The sequence below is a fragment of the Eurosta solidaginis genome, chromosome 3, assembly GCF_040869045.1.
Source record: "Eurosta solidaginis isolate ZX-2024a chromosome 3, ASM4086904v1, whole genome shotgun sequence".
In the NCBI taxonomy this organism is placed as follows: domain Eukaryota; kingdom Metazoa; phylum Arthropoda; class Insecta; order Diptera; family Tephritidae; genus Eurosta; species Eurosta solidaginis.
This window is the reverse complement of record NC_090321.1, coordinates 161311610-161335700: the sequence shown is the minus strand read 5'-3', so window position 1 is coordinate 161335700 and position 24091 is coordinate 161311610. Positions and strand designations below refer to the sequence as shown.

General features: G+C 40.6%; 2 protein-coding genes across 5 annotated transcripts in view; one reads left to right on the top strand and one right to left on the bottom strand.

The window, feature by feature from the left end:
- Positions 1-24091, top strand: part of speck — a 330661-nt gene that overhangs the window by 203204 nt on the left and 103366 nt on the right. The window lies entirely within an intron of this gene.
- LOC137244501 (uncharacterized) lies at positions 3628-10848 on the bottom strand. 3 transcript variants are annotated; one of them, XR_010951051.1, is made up of 3 exons: positions 10616-10848; positions 3786-10554; positions 3628-3724 (listed from the first exon to the last, which is right to left on the bottom strand). XR_010951051.1 is itself a non-coding variant. In XM_067773556.1 (2 exons), exon 2 carries the CDS (start codon positions 7870-7872, stop codon positions 4045-4047), a length of 3828 nt encoding a protein of 1275 aa, XP_067629657.1. In that variant the 5' UTR covers positions 7873-10554; positions 10616-10848; the 3' UTR covers positions 3644-4044. The 3 variants fall into 3 exon arrangements, 2 of the variants coding, with proteins under 2 accessions (XP_067629657.1, XP_067629658.1); XM_067773556.1 differs by having other exon boundaries at positions 3644-10554; XM_067773557.1 differs by lacking the exon at positions 3628-3724 and having other exon boundaries at positions 7743-10554.

Sequence of the window (24091 nt, the reverse complement as noted above, 5' to 3'; positions counted from 1 at the left end):
TTTTTCGTTGCCGTCAACGTCCTGTGGCCGGGTACCCAGCTGAGTGTGATTGCTCCCTGGTTAGCTGCTTCACGTAGCACCCTCTTACAGTTATCGACGGCTTTTGAGGATGTGTACGGTGATTCTAGCGCCGCTTAACTCTCGAAGTATATGACTACCTGCGACATTTAGTTGGTTGGAGAAGACGCCTGCGCCGACGCCGCAGTCCATTTTGGATCCGTCAGTGTAGAGTGAGGTGACCCCCTCCCTGCCAACTTTGTCGGGCGACCAATCCGTTCTAGAGGGTATCTGCACCTTGTAATTTCTGTCGAAGGTAAGTGTTTTTGAGAGGTAATCTGTTGTCGAATCCACATCGGTGAGCCTAGGATGTCACTGTGGCCATATCGTTTTTCTGTCCAGCATCCAGACCCCCTTTGCCAGATGGCTGTGCTGATCGCTTTATATCTGGTGTGGAGGGCCAGCGGCAGCAGGTTAAGTATAACATTTAGTGCGTCCGTCGGGCACGATCTAAGTGCACCTTTTACCCCTGCGCATGCTGCCCTTTGTATTTTGTCTAGTTTTTTAGTGTTGTATTGCTTGTTCAGAGCAGGCCACCATGCTATGGCTCCGTACGTCAGGATGGGCCTTATGACCGCCGTATAGAGCCACATCGTGGGTTTTGGCTTTAGCCCCCAATTTCTGCTGACTATTCTCTTTTTTCCATATTGGTTTTCCAATTTAACTTGTTTTCTATTACGACGCCTAGGTACTTAACTCTAGTTGAGAGCGAGAGTTCCGTACCATCTAGTGAGGGCAGACGAAATGTTCGTATTTTAGTTCTGTTACTGAACAGTAACAGTTCTGTTTTGCTAGGGTTGATGTTGAGGCCGCACGATGCCGCCTAGGTATGTAGCCTGCTTAGCGCATCCTGAAGGATGTCGCTTAGCGTGGAGGGAAAAGCCCCCGAGACTGCAATGACCACGTGGTCTGCGTATGCTACTGACTTAACACCATTCTTGTCGAGTTCGAGTAGTATCTCGTTCAGTGCAATGACCCAGAGTAGTGACGAGAGGACCCCGCCCTGGGGTGTACCTCTACCAAGTTTGCGGGTCATTGTCACTGAGCCCATATCCGCTTGTATGGTTCTGTTTTCCAGCATTGATTGAGTCCATCCACAAATGTGGTTTTCAACTCCGGCCCTTTGCAGGGCTTTCACAATTGTGCCGGTTTCGATGTTGTTGAAGGCGCCTTCTATATCTAGGAAAGCTGATAGTGTGAATTGTTTGTAGTGTAGTGATCTTTCCGCAAAGCCCGTTAGCTCATGGAGGGTGGTCTCAGTACATCTTCCCTTCATGTAGGCGTACTGTGCCTTTGACAGGTTTGGTCCTGTTATTATTGATCTAATATATATATCCAGAAGCCTCTCAAGGACCTTGAGCCTGAAGGATGTGAGGCTTATTGGTCTGTAGTCTTTGACATTTTCGTGTGTGCGTCTGTCCGCTTTTGGCAGAAAGATTACTTTTGTTTTTCTCCGGCTTTGTGGGATATAGGTCAGGGCGATACTCGCTCTGTATACCACTTCCAGCCAGAGGATCATTGGATCACCTAGCTTTTGTAGCATTACCGGGATAATGCCATCAAGACCGGGCGATTTGAATGGAGAGAAGCCATTTATGGCAAACCTGATGTTTTCGCTGTCTATTATCCTGTCCAGTAAGCTTTCTGAGGGCTGAGAGTCCCCGCAGAGAGATTCTTTTACTGGTGCTAGATCGCATCCAGGGAAGTGAGTATTGATGAGTGTGCCCAGGGAGTCCTCTGCTGAGTTTGTCCATAGGCCTGCCTCACTTTTTAAGAGGGTATTGTTGTGGTGTTCTTTGGACAGAATCTTACTCAGTCGGGGGGACTCACGAGTGTTTTCTATTGAGGAGCAGAAGGATTGCCAGGACACAGCCTTCACTACCCTTATAGCTTTTTTGTATGCTTTGAACGCCTCCCTATGAGGCACTCATTAAATGCCTTCCTTACTGTCGTTCTAAGTTTCTTAAGGTCCCCGCTCCACCAGGGTGGGGACTTCTTTTTACGAATACTAAATGGGATGCACTTGTTGTAAGAGGTAGTTACAGCGAGCTCTACCTTGCCGACTAGCTTATCGATATCATATTTCTTGCATTGGCGTCGCAGCCGATAATTATGCTGCACCCGCCGCTATTATTTATAAAGTGTGCCAGCTCTGGAGGTGGAGCCATTCTGGCATGGGGCATGTAGGCCGAGACCACGTAGATGGCCTGGTTGGACACGCCCTCTAGCTTTACCACTATTAGGTCTGATGTGCTGTAATTTGAACATGAGAAAGCATTAATACCTTTGTTGATTAAAATGCCTGCTCTTAGCTTACCTGTATCCGTTTTGAAGAACAGATAGTGTGTGCTGATATTTAGCCCCCTGATTTCCTGATTGTCGACCCAGGGCTCTTGGATTAAGGTGATGCGGATGTCCTCTTCACCGAGAAGGATCTTAAGATTATCTGTAGCACTTTTAGAGTGCTTAGATTTCTGTTGTGTCCCCGTCCCTGATATTGACACCCTGCAGCAGATTACCTGCCCCTTCAAATTCATCAGGGTCGTCTTCAGCTGAGATTGTGTCGCCGCGGAATAGCTTTACCTTGGCCATGCGAAAAGCAAAGGCGATTTTGTAGTGTGCCTTGGCCAGAGCCTCTAGGGACTCCTCGCAAATGGCCACCAGGATTGGTTTGCTGGTTTTCGACGGCGTTTCCTCTTTTATTAGCTGCCATTCTGCAATGGCCGGAATGTTGCTGCTATAAAGCTTGATGCAATCCAAAAACTCCTCTCCCAGGACTCGGGACCCGAGATATCTTTCGAACCCGAGATATCGAGAACTCGACTTCGCCCGAGATTCTCGTATCTCGAAATACTCGTAAATCTCGCGAGCTTCTCGACATAAACTTAATTGCTGTATGGACAGAATTTATATACTTGGTTTTTTTTACTTCTGAATTTTTTATTTTTTTTATTATATTGCTTTTCAATGATATTTAACTCAAAACATATTTATTATATATATAATATTGTTCACAATATTTAATTTTTTTTAACGAGACATCGAGAATACGGCTTCTCAAAATACTCGTAATACTCGCGAGCTTCTCGACTTTTAATTCAGTCGCTGCATTGGCAGTACTCTATACATTTTGGTGTTTTTATAGTCAGCGTGCTTTGCACACAGAGTATATTAACTTTGATTGGATAATGGTTGGTTGTACAGGTATAAAGGAATCGAGATAGATATAGACTTCCATATATCAAAATTATCAGTATCGAAAAAAAATTTGATTGAGCCATGGCCGTCCGTTTGCACGATAACTTGAGTAAATATTGAGATATCTTCACCAAATTTGGAAAACACAAAAAACCTGATAATTTAGTAAATAATACACCTAGAATGTTGAAATTTGACAAGTGGACTCATATTGAGTCTCTTGATAAAAAATTTGCGATAAAATCAATTTTAAAAATATTATTAATCATAAATCAAAAATGGTTAAATCTATCGTAACAAAATTCGGCAGAGAGGTTGCCTTTACTATAAGGAATGCGTTGAAGAAAAATTAACGAAATCGGTTTGGGTCGTAGACGAAAATTGTGGCGTCGTAGCTAGAAGGTGGACTATTGAAATCAACGGGAAACGTTCGAATTTGTATAGTTGATGATTTCCCATACGTTTATTTCTGAAGAAATACATAAATTAATACAACGTTGAATATTAGGCACATTTTCTGAAATACTCACCGCAGTTCACGTCCTCCTTCTTAACTTGTTGCGACACCAATGGCATTCAACTACTTTTAAGTAAGCAATTGAGCTCGTATGAAGGAGAAACGCAAATTGTGGTGAGTTGACATGAATATTTTAGAACATTGAGAACAAAGGTTGTAATGACAGTAAACGAAATAACAGAAGGAAACGAAATACTCTTGCCAGTGTTCGGTATTTAAATGAAGAAAGCTTATCGAGTGCGGATTCATAACATCCCCCACCCCGTGAATCGCTATGATTCACCATTATCGACGTCAAGCACGGCTAGTTTGGACGTCGGACGACGAAGAAGGCCTGCTTTCGTTCTGATGTCAGCTCGCCTTATTTCACCATCGACGCCTTTATACACTCGTTCCACTACTCCACGGCACCACTGACGTCGCGGCATACTAGCATCGCAAATGAAGACGAGGTCGCCCTCCTTCAACGGTTTTGTTCGAGCACACCATTTGACGCGCCTGGTTAACGTGGGTAAATACTCCAGTATCCATCGTTTCCAAAAACGCTGCCGTAATTGCCGCGCTATCTGCCACTGTTTTCGTAATGTCCATGTTTTCTCTTCCGGCTCAGTCAGCCGCGGAGCGTTCGCGGTATTAGCTGTACCCAACAAGAAGTGGTTAGGCGTAAGCGGCTCATCCTGGTCAGCTGATGTTGCTACGTGCGTTAACGGACGGGAGTTGACAATATTTTCAGCCTCTATAATGGCGCTTTGTAAGGTGTGCTCCCGAGGCGAAATTTCTTTTAACATATGATACAATGCTCGCTTAACGCATCTAACCATCCGTTCCCAAATACCTCCTTCGGACGGGTTACTTGGGCAGTTAAAAATCCACTCAACCCCTCTGCTTGACAGTTCACTCTGCACCTTCTCACAGTCGAAAACCTCGTCGAAACGCCGAGCTATCTGGTCGACACCCACAAAGTTCTTTCCGTTATCACTCCGAATTCTTACGGGTACTCCTCGACGATTGATGAAATTTCGAATAGCCAAAATGCACGAATCCGCCGTCAAGTCATGCGCCACTTCTAGATGTACGGCGCGAATGGTTAAGCAGGTGAAAAGTGCTATCCAACGCTTTTCTGTCCGCCGCCCAATGGTAACTGTTAGTGGCCCAAAATAGTCAAGTCCAGTGTAAGTAAATGGACGGACAAACGGCGTCAAACGATCCACGGGAAGCTGACCCATTATCGGCGTAAGCGGTTTAGCACGCTCCAACTTACATACCTGGCAACTAGCTATCACCTTTCGCAACTCTCGCCTTAGCTGGATGATCCAGAAGTTTTGCCTTATTTCCCCGATCGTAGCTTCAATATTTTGATGTTTCATACGCTGGTGATAATCGCGGATAACGAGCGTGGTAATTGCATGCTTCGCAGGCAGGATAATTTGATGAACTGCCTCGAAGGGTAAGCAACTTGCGGCTTCGATTCTCCCACCTACACGCATAACCCCATCGCTATCCAAAATTGGCGATAGGCTTCGAATCGTACTATCAGTAGGCGCCATCTCCTTTTCCTTTAGGTGGCGTATCTCTGAGGAGTAAAAGGCAGTTTGAGCCTGGCGACATAGTAGCTTCTCAGCTAAATTTAACTCCGAGCTGGTCAAACCGAATTGTTCCTTTGGATCCGACTGACGGCGCACACGCTTGATAAATCTTAAAACCCACGCAGTTGTTCTTTTTAAACGTATATACGACGAAAAACGACTGAAGTCGATGAGGGCCGAGTTGGTAGCTACGAGCATGGAGGCGGCCCCAACGACTTCAGACATTGCAACAGGATCGGTGCGATCACCAACATCTTGCGGCCAAAAACGTTCTGCTTGCTTTAAAAACGCAGGTCCTGTAAACCACCGCGATGTGGTGGCTAAGTCGACGTCTTGAGCACGGCGTGTAGCGTCGTCCGCAACATTGTCCAGCGTTGAGATCCATCGCCAATCTTGGGGCTCCGTCGTGGCAAGAATCTCTGCCACTCGATGCGCTACGAACGGCTTATATCGACGTTGTGAAGACTTGATCCAGCTGATCACCGTTGAAGAGTCGCTCCAAAAAATGCTCGAGTGAACTAAAACTTTATGTTCCTGACTTACCATCTGCGCCATACGTGTCCCAAGCACTGCTGCTTGTAACTCAAGCCTTGGTATCGATGTAGTTTTCATGGGCGCGCACTTCGTTTTGGCACATATTAAAGCAGTTCGTATGCCTTCGCTTGTTGTAAATCGCCAGTAGCACACAGCGGCATATGCCTCCTCACTGGCATCCACAAAGACGTGGAGTTGTAGCTGCTTCGAGTCATATTTAGGGAAGTAATGACGCCCGACTTGTACCTGAGTGGCTTTATTTACATTGGCTTTCCAGCTTTCCCACCATGTGTTCATATCAGCAGGAATCGACGTATCCCACTCAACTTTTCGGCGCCAGACTTCACGTAGTAGTAGCTTCGCCCCAACCGTGAGGTGGCACAAGAATCCTAAAGGATCAAAAATTGACATGACGTAACTGAGCAGCTCTCTCTTTGTCGGCGCTCGACTTCCCTCAATTACATCTTTTTCCACACGCGGAAACCTGAGTTCATACCTGAAAGCATCATCTTGCGGCTGCCAGAACATACCTAAGACTTTCGTCGCTACAATATTTGATCCGCCAAAGTGGATGTCCTCTTCGGTGCTATCACCCTTTTCCCGGAGTGAGTTAGCCACATTAGACGAGTTTGAAATAAAACCACGCATTTGAAACCCCCCTGCTCTATGGATGTCGCGCACCTGCTTGGCAACACGAATCGCTTCCTCAACTGACTGGAAACTGTCAACAAAATCGTCCACATAATGGTGCTTAATTATAGCTTCTACGGCGCGAGGGAAAGTTTCTTTATGTTGTAAGGCATTTAAGGTTTTTACGTACTCTGCTATACAAGGCGAGCAGGCGGCACCAAAGGTCATGACCTTCATCTCGTAAACGTCGGGCTCATATCTGTCATCGATCCTCCACAGAAATCTCTGCGCGTGTCTATCTTCTGGCTGCACTAAACCTTGGTGGAACATTTCTTTAATGTCACCACAGACTGCGACGGCGCCCATTCGAAAACTAAGTAAAACATTCGCCATCAGCTGGTAATCTTGTGGCCCTTTTAGCAAATAAGAATTCAGCGAGATTCCCTCAACGGCCGCGGCTGCATCGAACACTAGACGTAACTTTCCTGGCTTGTTGAGGTTTACGACTGCGAAGTGAGGGAGGTACCATACCTTCGGGTGAGGCAAGTTGATCTCGGCGGGTGTCAGCTTCCGAACGTAATCGCTGTCTATGTACTTCTGCATAATGCCTTTATAAGCATCGGCAAAATTTGCGTCCTTTTTCATTCTTCGCTCGATCCCACACAACCTTATTTTAGCCATTACATAGCTATCCGGCAACTGAACACAGTCGCTCTTCCACAGCAGGCCCGCTTGGTATCTACGTCCTACTCGCGTAACTGTGGTCTTCAAAATATGCTCGGCTCGTGTGTCTTCCTCACCTTTCACGGGCGGTGCCGCTCTGACTCCGAAGTTTTCAATATCGAAATATCGTTGTATCATTTCGTGTAGATTATCATCGTGAACTTGGCTTATGTGCATACACTTTGCTCTTGGCAGGTGACTTTGGTTGGTTTGCCCAAATACGACCCATCCTAATTTCGTGTTTGCTGCAAAAGGGCCGCTGTGACTAAGTTCTATGGTTCCAAAGGGTAGTCCTAAATGGCAATTGTCTAACCCTATTAATATTTTAGGCGTTGCATTGGTATAGGACTGAGGCTCTATGTGAAAACTTTCTTTAATTTTTGCGACGTCGCAAGCCCTAAGGCTTTGAGTTGGCAAGTTGAGATTCGAAACGGCATAAATGTGGCGTAATTTGTGCCTCTTACTCATACCCTTACCGCTAATTTTAAACTCTACCAGACTGGCCTTCTCTTGCGTGGTTCTTCCACCAAACCACTGTACATTAAGTTCGCATTGCTTTCCGCCTATACCTAGTTCATCGACTATCCCCTTGTCTACCATAGTAATAGACGAACCTTCGTCAAGCATCGCGTAAGTATTATAATGTTTATCTTGGCTATATAAAGTTACCGGAACTACACGGAACAATACCGTATCAGGCTTACTTAGTGTCAGCGTACACTTTAATACGGGTTGAATGGGGTTAGACTCGCCTTCAACGCGCTTACCTGGTTCCGTGGACGTAGAGTTCTGATCGAATTCATGCAGTAATTTGTTGTGCTATCTTTGGCATCCATTTGCAGAGCACATTACGCGATTACGACATTCGCGAGCCGAATGACCGTTCTTCAAACAAGAAAAGCATAGATGATGACGTTTAACCTCTGCCCATCTATTTGCTGCATTGCTTTCTAAAAACTTCTTACACGTATGAACCTTATGTTGGCCCCGGCAGATAGCACAAGTGGCGGTACCTTTGAGCCTATCTTTTTCTACTTTGACATTTTCTTTGTTATTGTTTTCAACAGCATGCAAGACCACTCTACTACGACGGCCCTCACAGTCTTGCAACGTACAAACTAAATTGGCGACTTCGGTTAGCCAGTTGCTGAAATCGGCTATGGTTGGGTAAGGCTTTATTGCAGAAGCATATTTTGCCCAATCCATCTTTTTGCTCATTGGAAGCTTGCCGATTAATTCGTCTAGTAGAGAAGGATTTGCGAGGTGCTGATATCCATTAACTGACTGCAAGAATATAGCGAGGTTTTTTGTTTTCGACGCAAAAGGTATTAACTTATCGATGGCTGCTTCAGAGATTGGAGGGATTTCTCTAACCTGACGAAGTTGACTTCGAATTAACAATTCCGGCCGCCCGAACCGAATCTTTAGTTGATCCATCACGGCGCCGACGTTGTCCGGGTGTATTAGCAAAGATTTAACTACCTCTCTAGCTTCACCTTTCAGGCCTTTTAACAAACGTTGGTTATTTTCCATATTTGTGTAACCATAAACTGCAGTGGATTGATAAAAAACGTTTGAAAACAATGGCCAGTCCTCGGGGCAGCCACTAAATTCTGGCAGGTCTTGAACTTTTCGTGGCGCTGAGTAACTATTCGACATGTTCGGCAGTTGCATTGGCGGAAGTCCATTTACATGTGAATTTGGGTACGCCGATGTCGTTATGGTCTGACCAGACGACGTAGCTATAAAACTATTTGCATATTGCGAAGTAGGTGCACGTGCACTTATGGGGGGAAGGCTATGGCTATTGGCAAAGACATTCCCGTGTGAGAAATATGGACTTACGCTGTTTTGCATGTTACCGACAGAAAATTCTGGAACAGCGATATTGCTAGGTGTACCGTTTTGCGCTGCTAAGAAGACTGCGACGTCACTGCTCTGAGCTCTGCCAACAGTGGCGTTCGACGTCGGCATAGCAGAGTAGCCGCTAAGGCGCAGACTTTCTTCATATGTTGCGCGTTGGTTATTACTTTCCCTTAGTTGGGCTTGAGTATCCCGCAGTTGGGTTTCCAAAGAATTTAATTTTTCTAATAGAAAACTCACCTGTTGATTTTCCATATTTCCTAACCCGGCGATATGTGTGGTGATTGGAGTGAGTACACTGGCTGACTTCTGTTGATCTGTAGTGACGGCGGTGTTGCTGTTGGTGCGGTTTGCTTCGGTAGTTACTGCTGTGTTGGTTACCGTGGTAGTGGTGGTGTTAACCAACGTGGCGGTTATCGGATGGGCTGTCTTGGTAGCTCCGGATGTACTAGGAGTTGATGAGGCACTCTTAAGCAAATTCGTTGTTTTACTGTTGTTATCCATACTCGAGGATACAGATGTTATTGGTGTTATATTTTCGTTAGCTAGGCGGGGGCTTCTTCTCGGAGGAGTTCGATGCATACCTTACTGCAATATTTCACTGGCAAGGCTATTTCGTTAAGACTTAAGAAAACGATCGTAAAAAATAAACAACTAATAAAATACTAAGTAACATTTGTAGTCAAAGGTTTGCCTCTTGTCCAACGAGAAATGTGTTACTTCTTGGCCAATATAATAATGACATCTGCTTTGAAAGCTGACTGCGCGGTTCCCAGAAGGCGTAATTTCATGTATGTACGATAATTTGATGTTCTATGTCACGGCGTCGACGCATGCTTGACCATACGCTGGCTGCGTTGGCGTTAACGAAATGTACACTATTGGCGGCGGCAAATTTTAACACAACACTCGTTGCGGTGGTGTTAATAAAGTTTTGTCGCTGGCAGCGACTGCGTTTGGCTCACAAATTATCTTCGCTGGCTGCGAATGCTTTTGCTATGCGAATTATCGTCGCTGGCTGCGACTGCGTTCGCTATGCAAGTTAACGTCGCTGGCTGCGACTGGGCTTGGCACACAGATTACTTCGCTGGCTGCGAATGGGTTTGCTATGCAAATTATCTTCGCTGGCTGCGACCGCGCTTGCTATGCAAGTTAACGTCGCTGGCTGCGACTGGGCTTGGCACACAGATTACTTCGCTGGCTGCGAATGGGTTTGCTATGCAAATTATCTTCGCTGGCTGCGACCGCGCTTGCTATAACATTTGTCGCTGGCTGCGACTGTGTTTCACAAAATGGCTGCTGACTGCAGCTGCATTCCAATACAAATTCTTTGACAGTGAATGCGCTGCGAAATAAAAATGTGGCGTCGTAGCTAGAAGGTGGACTATTGAAATCAACGGGAAACGTTCGAATTTGTATAGTTGATGATTTCCCATACGTTTATTTCTGAAGAAATACATAAATTAATACAACGTTGAATATTAGGCACATTTTCTGAAATACTCACCGCAGTTCACGTCCTCCTTCTTAACTTGTTGCGACACCAATGGCATTCAACTACTTTTAAGTAAGCAATTGAGCTCGTATGAAGGAGAAACGCAAATTGTGGTGAGTTGACATGAATATTTTAGAACATTGAGAACAAAGGTTGTAATGACAGTAAACGAAATAACAGAAGGAAACGAAATACTCTTGCCAGTGTTCGGTATTTAAATGAAGAAAGCTTATCGAGTGCGGATTCATAACAAAAATAATAAGCTATATCTTAGCGAAAAGAGCTTTGTAACAATAGAATTTTACTTTCTAAATTGAATTATAACATTAAATTGGAAAACACTAAAATTTTTAAAAATGGGCGTGGCGCCGCCCCTTTTACGACTAAGCAATTTTCTATGTTTCGGGAGCTATAACTCGAAGAAAAATTAACATATCGTAATGAAATTGTGTACACATATTTTCCTTATAGCAGAAAATATTTCTAGTAAAAATGGACGGGATCGGTTAAAGAACACGGCAACTTAGATATAAAACAAGTTTAAAAGGGTCGTAGGCTAGAATAATAACCTATAACTTGGCAAAAAATAGTTTTGAATCAAAGATATTTCACTTATCAAGTTTTATTGTAAGAGGAAATGTGAAGACATTGTTTTTTAAACGGACGGTGCCACGTGTTATGTCGAAAAGTAATTTATCTGAAATGAAATGTACAATTGAAGCTCACGCTGAGTATATAATGTTCGGTTACACCCGAACTTAGACACCTTTACTTGTTTAGTTGTGGTTTTGTGGAGATTTTCGCTTGTACTCCAAAAGAAATCGTAGGCTCTATATAAAACAGCCAATGATTCGATTAAATTCAATGTCGAGAAGCTCCCGAGTATTGCGAGTATTTCGAGATTCGAGAATCTCGCGAGAAGGCGAGACTCGCGAGAAATCCCCTTCGAACAAGTTCGAGAAATCGTAAGCTCTAGTTTGTAGTATTCTCTTTAGTAATTTTTAGAACTTTTGCAATTAAATATTAAAAACGTTTTCATCAGCATTGCTGTTAAAATTGTACCTTTCTATAAACGCGTACAATTACTGGCGTATGCTGATGATATTGATATCATCGGCCTGAATACCCGCGCCATAAGTTCTGCTTACTCCAAACTGGAAAAAGAAGCACTAAAGATGGGTTTGATGGTGAATGAGGACAAAACGAAGTACGTGCTGTCATCGAGCAAAGAGTCAGCGCATATGCGCCATGAAAACTACGCTACTGTTGTCTGCATTAATTTCTAAATAGTAAAAGACTTGGTTTATTTGGGAACTAGCAACAACAGTATAAACAACAACAGATATGAAATCCAGCAAAGAATCACTTTGGGAATAAATGCTACTTAGGATTAGGTAGGCAATTCAAAAGAAAAGTCCTCTCTCGGCAAACGAAAATCACACTTTACAAGTCAATGATCGTACCCCGTTCTGCTATATGGTGCCGAAGTATGGACCAAAAACATCAGATGAAGCGGCTCTGGGAGTGGACGATGGAAGAAGATGAAGAGGGTGGCCCCCACTCCGCTGGAAGGACCAGGTGGAAAACGATTTAAACTACCTTGGTGTAACCAATTGGTGACAGTTGGCAGAGTTAATAAGCGACTGGCTCCTGGGTGGCCGGCTATAACCGGTTAAAAAGTTAAGCGCCAATTAAGTAAGTAAGAAATTCGTGATTTGGGCTAATATTGTTAGAGCTATATGCGACATAGAGATCACATTGAATCTTTTTGGGTTGATTCAGTCCAATATTAAATTAAGTTGTAAATATTTTATAGCAGCTTGCTGTAGTTTAAAATCACTATACAAATCTCTGAGAATTTTCCTGTCATCTATGTACTCTTTAGAAGAAGATGCTCTAAGGTCATGTGATTCGATTCGATGAATAGAATTTAAATGCTGTTTTATATTACGATTTATTTCAGAGTTGAAGTGTTTTCTTTTAAATCTTGCAAATGAAAGGGATGCTCAATTGTCTTTAGTTGAACTAAACTTTATTTTTAATAAAAAGAATCGATCAATAAAGTAGTCTCGTTGTTCTAAATTATTTGCCCATTTATAATAAAAGTTGTAATTTGCTTTACTGTACCTGATTATATATAGTAAACTGAATCAATTGATAATCATAGGAATCAAAGCTCTATGAAAGTAAAGTAAGTGGAAAAATAATCAACTCGTACCAAGTCGCTTTTTGATATAACAAAGGGGAAATTATTATAGTATAATACAATACAGTTTTTTCGAATTAAAACAATACATTTTTTTTAAATTAAATTAATTGATATGACATGGTTAAAGAAATTACTATTCATAGAACAAAGGAGCGAAACTTCAATTAGCTAAAACCAAAGAAAATTTTTTAGTATTTAATTTTCGGATATTTGATTGGTTGAAATATTAAAAATTGTGCAATTGTGGTTATAACAGGTCGTAACATGATTAATTTTTGAAAAATCATCAAGTAGAGGTAAAAACGCATATGTGTTGAGCCCTCACGGGATCCCGGACGGATCTCGAAATCATCCAGAAATGATCCCATCCAGAAGGAACCCTTCCAAAATAATCCCGAAATAGTCCCGAGAAAGTCTCGAAATGAACCCTAGGATTCCGGACGGATTTAGAAATGATCTGGGAAGCGTCCCCAAATGATCCTGAAATAGCCCAGAAAAAGTCACGAAATGACTCCGATGGGATCCCAAAAGCCATCCAGAAATGATCCCTAAAGAGTTCCAAACTTAACCCGAAATAGTCCCGAAATTAACCCTAGGATTCCGGAAAAATCCACAAATGATCTCGAAATGATTCCCAAATGACCCTGAAATATTTCAGAAAAAGTCACGAAGTGACCCCGACGGGATCCCGGACGGATCCCGAAAACCATCCAGAAATGATCGATGAAAGGTTCCCAAATGATCCCGAAATAGTCCCAAAAATGTCCCGAAATAACCCTGACGAGATCCCCGATGGATCCCGAAAACCGTGCAGAAATGATCCCGGAAAGGTCCCGAAATGACCCCGACGGTTTTACAAATAAGGTGAAGCCAAAAATAAAAGCATGCTAATAAGGCAGCAGCAGGAGAGCAATACTGATAGTTTTCCCAAAATTGTTTAGATCTCAATCTGTATGAGCAATACACCGAAAATTATTTATTTAGGAGAAAATTTATTTCGGGTTATAACAATTTATAAATTCTCACTTTGTAAGCCCTCGACTTTTTTGACCCATTGAGTTTGTAATATTGGTGAAAAGTTATATTGTGTAAAAATTAATAAAAAGTAATTGTTCGAAGGGGTCGTGGGACTCCCCCCCCCCCCCATTCCATTTTCAAAGAAATTTTTGCCAGTAGACTATATGTGTGCTGAATTTCATCGAAATCCGTCCAGCCGCTCTTCCGTGATTGAGTCACAAAGACAACGTCTCGACATCCAAACATGCAAACTTGCACATTTATAATATTAATAGGCATAAGATAAGATATGTACGTTCAAAAATTTATAAATATGTATAAAATGAAAATTGTCAGTTTACAATAAAATGTGTGATATGTACATGTAGATAAATACATACGTGGATAAAGATACGACATGATGCTTCCATTAGAGCCCGTCATCTTCTTCTGCTTCTATAGTTGTGTTCCATTAAGAATACCTTTTTTTAAGTCGAGCATCTTCATCAATTTCGGTGGGTTTTGATTCGTTGAACTATGTCGATGTATGTATAAAACTCAACAGATCATCATCAAAATTCCTCGGTGCACGCCGTCATTCGAAGAACTTACCTCACGAATTATATCAGAAGCGTCTCATTCCATGTTATACGATAAGTAGCTTGAAAAACTTGAGAGGACTACTCAGGATTAATGACAAACTAATATTCAAAACTTTTATAAAGACAAAGCGAAATTTGTTTGTGGAAAATATTCGACCATAAAAAAGATATTATTTTATATCTGACTAGGAGCAAGTTAGAGCATTTATTTAGGGGTTCATTTTAAAAATAAAAAAACGAACTAAAATATTTTGACTAAAGTGAAAAGCTGCAACCCTTTTCACTTCTGCGTTGCGCTAACTGCTGCAGCTAACGGATATTTTATATTCCATTTTTGCCCCATCACTTATATGCATGTAATTCTTTATGTTGAATCATCTGATGATTGCCAATAATAATTTCTTAATTAAGTTTTTGCCAGTAGCTTTTTAAACAAAAGGCTACATAATCACTAATAAAAAACAAATTTTCGTATAACAATTATTGATATATGAGGAGTTCTAAACCAAAACGCAATAAGTGACTTAAAACAAGTTTCTATCTAAATGAGAAAAAGTACCGGGTCTTAAATGGAGACATATTTTCAAATGATATATATCAGTTATGAAAGAACATATGTAAATACAGCCAAAAAATCATTTGTAGGTATCCTGAAGGGAGGTCCTCGTTGACCGGCCAGTTCAACCTAACCCTGAAGGGAAGTCAGTTACTAGTGATCAAAGCTTCTAGTTGAGAACTAGACCTAAAGTACCAAATAAGAACTAGTTAGATTGATACTAGATTTTCTCTAGTTCAATAAATGACAGTTTGGGTTTAGTAAGAATCCATGCACTACCTTTAAGGAGCTTGGACTATACGTATGTCTTATTTCCCTACACCTTGAATCATTTTTACTGACTTTCCTACTGGTTTGGAACTATCGAAAAATTACATAAAATCGTACAAGAGGCTGTATGTGTATAAGTAATGTTCACCGCCCAGGATATCGACATGTTTAATTCGAACGTTGAAAGCATAGAAAAGAGATAGAGGGCGAACTAGTAGTGGTTCCGAATGCACTAGAAGCGCACCAGCTTTAACTGGAGATTTTGCCTTCAGGGTAGAACACATACTTACTTACTTAATTGGCACTTAACCGTTAACACGCATAGTTGCTTGCATGGCGGAACGATACAAGGTGGCAGCATGGAACAGCTGATTATAAACTTTTTTTATTTGATTTGATACATTAACTTCCGGCGCACTACGATTTTGACATTTGTCCAACGAATTTACAAAAAAAAGTACATGGGATTTTTATTTATGTTTGTAGGTATGTCACCATGCTGCCACCTTGTATCGTTCCGCTATGGTTGCTTGTAATAGTGTTGTCCAAGCATCGAGTATTTTTTGTAGTCGATAACCCCGTACGAGGACACTGCATCGAGGCATCAAAAGCGCCCTGCTTCCAAATAAGGGTGTCAATAGTAGCAAAGAAACAGTTTTTGAGTCTTCTTCAGGATTTGGCGTATAGTGAATATCTGGTAAATAGTAGTTTGTCCTGATAACGATTACCGAAGGTATTCGAAAAATATCGGCTTTTTTAAAAACTTTTTGGATTTTTAATTATACATGAAAAAGCAAATAAGGGGTGTAACCGAACATTACTCAGCTGAGAGCTTTGGAAGCAAATGTTGGAGTTGAGTCTTGATATAATTTACTTATATACTTTAAAGATATTCAATATTTTGTTCAAATTTTACTTTTAAAACTTTTTTTTTAAGTGGGCGTGTTCGTTATCCGATTTTGCTAATTTTTATTTAGAACACATATAGTAATAGGAGTAACGTTCCTGCTAAATTTCATCATGATATATCCAACGAATGTTAAAATACAGCTTGCAAAACTTTTAAATTACCTAATTTTATAAGCGGGCGGTGCCACGCCCATTGTCCAAAATTTTACTAATTTTCTATTCTGCGTCATAAGGTTAACCCACCTACCAAGTTTCATCGCTTTATCGGTCTTTAGTAATGAATTAAAGCACTTTTTCGGTCTTTTGAAATTTTCGGTAACGAAAAAGTGGTCGTGGTTATAGTCCGATTTCGTTTATTTTAAATAGCGACCTGAGATGATGCCCAGGAACTTACATACAAAATTTCATTAAGATACCTCAAAATTTACTCAATTTATCGTGTTTACGGACAGACAGACGGACGGACATAGCTAAATGAATTTCTTTTTCGCCCAGATCATTTTGATATATAGAAGTCTATATCTATCTCGATTAGCTTATGCCGTTACGGGGTACCGTTATGCGAACAAAATTATATATAAGTATAAAAAATATACCAATACTCCATAACTTATCCTCATTCATTTAAACATACCAAAATTTTAAACTCAAAAAATGTAAAAGTTGTATGAAAACATTGCATTTTGCTATGAAATGTATCATTTGAATGTACCAAAATGGCTTATTAAATTTTATTCATATCTAAAAAAACTTATCGCGTTTTGGTTTGGAACTCCTCTATGCAAATGTTTGCAACATCGAAATTATTCTTGCGAAATGTTAAAGGTTCTCGTAATCTGTGTTGCTCCATTCATATGTATGTATGTGATAGGAATCGCATTTCCGCAATACAGTGTTTTGTGGTATCGCAAAAAGCTCCACGGATTAAATCCAACAATGCCGGGATATTCTGGATAATATAAAAAATAAATGCAAGGCGCGACAACCTCCGGAGAGATTTTAGGCCGAGCTTCTATTTCAATCGCCGTCGTCTCCTATTTAAATTTTTCCTACAAATTGGCGGGACGGCGGCCGCCGTGATAATATATGCGGGTGAAAATATAGTTATATATGAATATGTAAGAATGCCTAACTTCGGGCGAATGTTATATACTCAGTTGGGGCTTTCACATATGTTTATACTTAAAAGGGAAATGTCCTGAACATAAAAAAAATAGGAAGCTGAAATTTATCACTTTCACATACACTGAAAGAAAAAGACTGGTAAAATCAACCGAAATACAGGTCAATTCAACCGAAATTTCTGTTAATTTTTATCCATCGCAACAAGATGTTGAATCAACTGCGCACAATAGAGAACTTGTTAGTTATAGAAAAGTAAAGAATCAAATCGCTAGAAGTTACTTCACCACTGTAGTAACTTTACATGTAATTCGGCAAGTTTAATTTTCGTAGCACTTTAAGTTGAAACGATTCCAAAACAACTCAAACTTTTGTGTTGTCGGAATAGTTCAGCAGCCCACTGCAAGTGTTGCATGTTGTATTCAAATGGGACCAGTATAACTCATTTACTGGTATTTGGGGCAACTTCAAACCGTGGACTTGCCAGATCCTACCTTGGCAGGATCGTGGTAATTCGTCGATGAAAAGTTAATTTTCGGCGAAAATATGTTGCATAGTGTATTCAAATAAAATGTTCAAATTATGAGAGTTGGCAACGCCCCGACCCCAAAAGTACCGACCTGCCACCTCGTATCCTGGAATAAACCCTTGGCAAGTCGGTTCAAAGAAGGAGCAATTGCACCAAAATTTGTTGCATAGTATATTCAAACAAAATATTCAACTCATGAAAGCAGGTAACGCCCCGACCCCAAAAGTACCGACTTGCCACCTCCTATCCTGGCAGAAACCCTTGGCAAGTCGGTTCAAAGGTGGTGCACTATATATTACATCTTTTACCGATCTGAAATTGTGCATGGAGGGTAATCTTATTTTTTCATACACGTGGAAGGAAAACAAATTTGCAGGTTTTAAGTTCACAGTTGTTTACACTATTTCTAAAAGACTTAATACCAAAGATTATATTCGCATACGGTTTAGAGATTATTTATTAATGCATATTTCAAACACGATAAAATAACCAACATGGCTGTATTCATAAATTAAAGAAAAAATGTTTACATTAGTCTGAGCCTTTGTTGTATAGTTATATGCATATAAAAAAAATTTCGCCTAGCGAGCTGCAATTCCAATAAAGATCACATTTGCGAAATAAGGAACACCATAATGTACGTTTTTATACTCAGTTGAGCAGAGCTCACATAGTATATTAACTTTGATTGGATAACGGTTGGTTGTACAGGTATAAAGGAATCGAGATAGATATAGACTTCCATATATCAAAATCATCAGTCTCGAAAAAAAATTTGATTGAGCCATGTCCGTCCGTCCGTCCGTCTGTCCGTTAACACGATAACTTGAGTAAATTTTGAGGTATCTTGATGAAATTTGGTGTGTAGATTCCTGGGCACTCATATCAGATCGCTATTTTTAATGAACGATATCGGACTATAACCACGCCCATTTTTTCGATATCTAAAATTTCGAAAAACCGAAAAAATGCGATAATTCATTGCCAAAGGCGGATAAAACGATGAAACTTGGTAGATGGGTTGACGTTATGACGCAGAATAGAAAATTAGTAAGATTTTGGACAATGGGCGTGGCACCGCCCACTTTTACAAGAAGGTAATTTAAAAGTTTTGCAAGCTGTAATTTGGCAGTCGTTGAAGATATCATGATGAAATTTGGCAGGAACGTTACTACTATTACTATATGTGTGCTAAATGAAAATTAGCAAAATTGGATGAAGAACGCGTCCACTTTTTAAAAAAAAATTTTTTTTAAATTCAAATTTTGACAAAAAATTTAATATCTTTACTGTATATAAGTAAATTTAGTCAAAATTCAACTCCAGTAATGATATGATGCAACAAAATACAAAAATAAAAGAAAATTTCAAAATGGGCGTGGCTCCGCCCATTTTCATTTAGTTTGTCTAGAATACTTTTAATGCCATAAGTCGAAGAAAAATTTACCAATCCTTTTTAAATTTGGTAGAGGCATAGATTCTATGGCGGTAACTGTTTTCTGTGAAAATGGTCTAAATCGGTGGAAGCCACGCCCAGTTTTTATACACAGTCCACAGTCTGGCCTTCCGCTCGGCCGTTAACACAATAACTTGAGCAAAAACCGATATATCTTTACGAAACTTAGTCCACGTACTTTTCTAAACTCACTTTATCTTGGTGTAAAAAATGGCCGAAATCCGACCATAACCACGCCCAATTTATCGATATCGAAAACTACGAAAAATGGAAAAAATGCCATAATTCTATACCAAATACGAAAAAAGGGATGAAACATGGTAATTGGATTGGTTTATTGACGCAAAATATAACTTTGGAAAAAACTTTGTAAAATGGGTGTGACACCTACCATATTAAGTAGAAGAAAATGAAAAAGTTCTACAAGGCGAAATCAACAGCGTTTGGAATCTTGGCAGAAATACTGTTAGTTGTATTGCATATATAAATAAATTAGCAGTACCCGACAGATGATTTTCTGGATCACCTGGTCCACATTTTGGTCGATATCGCAAAAACGCCTTCACATATACATCTAAGGGCCACTCGCTTTTAAAACCCTCATTAATACCTTTAATTTGATATCCATATCGTACAAACACATTCTAGAGTCACCCCTGGCCCACCCTAATGGCGAATTCTCGAAAAGGCGTCCACCTATAGACCTAATGCCCACTCCCTCTTAAAATGCTTAGTAACACCTTTCGTTATTTACCCATATCGTACAAATATTCTAGAGTCACCCCTGGCCCACCCTAATGGCGAATTCTCGAAAAGGCGTCCACCTATAGACCTAATGCCCACTCCCTCTTAAAATGCTTAGTAACACCTTTCGTTATTTACCCATATCGTACAAATATTCTAGAGTCACCCCTGGCCCACCCTAATGGCGAATTCTCGAAAAGGCGTCCACCTATAGACCTAATGCCCACTCCCTCTTAAAATGCTCAGTAACACCTTTCGTTTAATACCCATATCGTACAAACATTCTAGAGTCACCCCTGGCCCACCCTAATGGCAATATCTCGAAAAGGCGTCCACCTATAGACCTAATGCCCACTCCCTCCTAAAATGCTCAGTAACACCTTTCGTTTGATACCCATACCGTACAAACATTCTAGAGTCACCCCTGGCCCACCCTAATGGCGATATCTCGAAAAGGTGTCCACCTATAGACCTAATGCCCACTCCCTCTTAAAATGCTCAGTTACACCTTTCGTTTGATACCCATATCGTACAAACATTCTAGAGTCACCCTTGGTCCACCTTTATGGCGATATCTCGAAAAGGCGTCCACCTATATAACTAAGGATTACTCCCTTTTAAAATACTCATTACCACCTTTCATTTGATACCCATATCGTACAAACACATTCTAGAATCACCCTGGCCCACCCTAATGCCGATATCTCGAAAAGTCGTCCACCTATAGACCTAATGCCCACTCCCTCTTAAAATGCTCAGTAACACCTTTCGTTTGATACCCATATCGTACAAAAATTCTAGAGTCACCATTGGTCCACCTTTATGGCGATATCTCGAAAAAGCGTTCACCTATAGAACTAAGGATTAATCCCTTTTAAAATACTCATTACCACCTTTCGTTTGATACCCATATCGTGCAAACACGTTCTAGAGTCACCCCTGCCCACCCTAATGGCGATATCTCGAAAAGGCGTCCACATATAGACCTAATGCCCACTCCCTCTTAAAATGCTCAGTAACACCTTTCGTTTGATACCCATATCGTACAAACATTCTAGAGTCACCCTTGGTCCACCTTTATGGCGATATCTCGAAAAGGCTTCCACCTACAGAACTAAGGATTACTACCTTTTAAAATACTCATTACCACCTTTCATTTGATACCCATATCGTACAAACACATTCTAGAGTCACCCCTGGCCCACCCTAATGGCGATATTTCGAAAAGGCGTCCACCTATAGACCTAATGCCCACTCCCTTTTAAAATGCTCAGTAACACCTTTTGTTTGATACCCATATCGTACAATTATTCTAGAGTCACCCCTGGTCCACCTTTATGGTGATTTCTCGAAAAGGCGTTCACCTATAGGACTAAAGCCCATTCCATTTTAAAATACTCATTACCACCTTTTATTTGATACCCATATCGTACAAACACATTCTAGAGTCACCCCTGGCCCACCTTAATGGCGATATCTCGAAAAGGCGTCCACCGATAGACCTAAGGCCCGCTCCCTCTTAAAACGCTCAGTAACACCTTTCATTTGATACCCATATCGTACAAACAAATTCTAGAGTCAGCCCTGGTCCACCTTTATGGCGATATCCCTAAATGGCGTCCATCCATAGAACTATTGCCTACTCTCTCTTAAAATACTCTTTAATACCTTCCGTTTGATACACATGTCATACAACCACATTCCAGGGTTACCCTAGGTTCATTTTCCTACATGCTGATTTTCCTTATTTTGTCTCCATAGCTCTCAACTGAGTATGTAATGTTCGGTTACACCCGAACTTAGCCTTCCTTACTTGTTTCTAAATATTTTTCAGTTTCATTTAGCTCAAAGTGAATATATTTACATTATTTTATTTTAACTGTGCAAAAAGTACTTATTCTATGTCAGATTCATCTCCGGCTAACACTATTTCATCGAAGTCTTCAGTCTCCACATTTTCTTCCGAACTGTTTATAGAAAATCTCAACACCTCGTCAACATCAAGAGGTACCGATTCACCGTCGAGCGTGGTTTAAAAATTCCGTGATCATTAAACCAACCACATTATTCCGCAGGAAAATTAACCCCTTAATTAAGCCCTTAATTTTCTTCATACATTTTTCAATATCTTTTGTTGTTCCGTACATCCTTTGAAAAATTTTTAACCTTGTATTGTTGACACTAGCGCAGCATTTCACATTATACATATTACAAGTAAATTCTTGTAGAACTTCCATCTTCATTTGGACCAGTCAGAGAAGCGAACGCTTGCTGAAAAAATTTATTACCTTCCAAAATTTAAAAATGCCTTGCTTTCCCTCGATTAAAAAACGACGCTGTATAATCACATCCAGTGAAAGCATGATATGCTGACAGAGCTAAGCACAATGTATAACCAAGGATGCACGCTAGTTCCGAACAATCTATGCACTCTTGATCTAGGATGGGATTCTTTTTCCTTGATTGAGGACAAGCCAGCCAAATTTGCTTGTCAGGAACTTTGTATAAATTACTTAGTAAAATAATCAGAACATCAGTTGAGCGCCAATTTCGATATATGAAACATTATTCTTGCATCAGCCTCTTTGTGCTGGCATTCTAAATTTCCTTCCACTTTTTTAACAACATGGTTGTCTGAAACGGAAAACGAAAAACACTGCTTTTCAACTGTTATGAAAACTTTCTTGTCTTGTAAAACAACTGCCATTTCGTCATTCTCCCAATGAGTTGCTAACATTCTCACGAAGCACTCTTTAAAACGAAAAAATTTCTAGCTATCTACAAAGTCATTTGGACGTAGTTGAAGCGGACCACGTATAGTGAATGGAACGTCAAATTCCTTACGCGTTGGACTTTGAAGATCTTTGATAGATGGATGAAAGTATCTATCGAAGACTAGATGAATTTCTGTTGACGAGGTGCTACATACTCTTTGCAAGATGGATTCGACCAACTTTCCGCATGTTTGTGGGAGTGATGCTCCAAGATGATATAAAAAGGAGAAACCGTCGATTATATCCACATTAACAGAAGGAGGACACTCTGGGTTGGCGCGAGATATCAAAAGTTTTGCCAACGCTGATTTTTCGGTACGATTCATTTCTCCCGAATACTGAAATAATGCTGGAATACTGGAGCTAGTGGAAAAGTGAGACAAAATAAAATATCTACTTTTTTCGCAGCTATACCCAAAAGCCTTCCAAAAACATCTCTTTCCATCTTAAGCAAAGCTGTTTTGCTTCCATCTTTACTGCAAATTTTCTTTTTTGCACACTGAGAGGAAAAATTGGAAATTATATTCCGCTTATTCGGTTTTTCAAAACTACCAGGTGCTGCAGGAATATTTTCCATAAAGATTACCTACTGTTTTTCCCCCAGTGACGCGACGTTTAGGAGGAAGTCTGGAACTTCAGACGAAGCTGCTCTACCAGTGGATATATCGAAGAGAACGTCCTTGTGATTATTTGAAGGAAACGGATTTATTGACCTTTTCACAACCGAAATCATGCTTTCGAGACTATTTCGGTCTTTTTAGATTCGACTCTTTTGCAATGCATATGAACAGCATCACTGTTTGTAAGTACGGCATGTTGGAATACGTGAGATAATACTTTAGTTCGCATACTGTGACAAGAGCCCATCGTTTCCTGGCTGAACTCGAATTTGTGAAGTGGGTTATACCTGTTCAAGTGTTTGCTGCATTAGCATTGATAGTTTGTTCAAGGGTAAGGTCCACCGGCGATTTAGCTAATTTATTTTTGTGCGCTTTACACCAAACGTTTCAATTCTTGAATAAGAGTTGAAATTTCTATTTTTAAATCAGCCTAGCGTAATTGGGCTGATTCAGTGCATATTTCAGCGATGCTAATCATGTACAAGTCGTATATATGACATTTTACAAATTAACAGTTTGTACACTGTTGTTGTGTTTGTAGAATATTATATGAATCAACCTATGAAAAAGGGGTTTTTGATCCCTAACTCCACAATTTGAGGGTATATTAGAAACCCTAAGTATGCAAATTTTATGTGCTCGACTAGACCAACGAATTGAGGCATATCTTGTCAAGAGAATATGCCAAACAGTGTAATTCA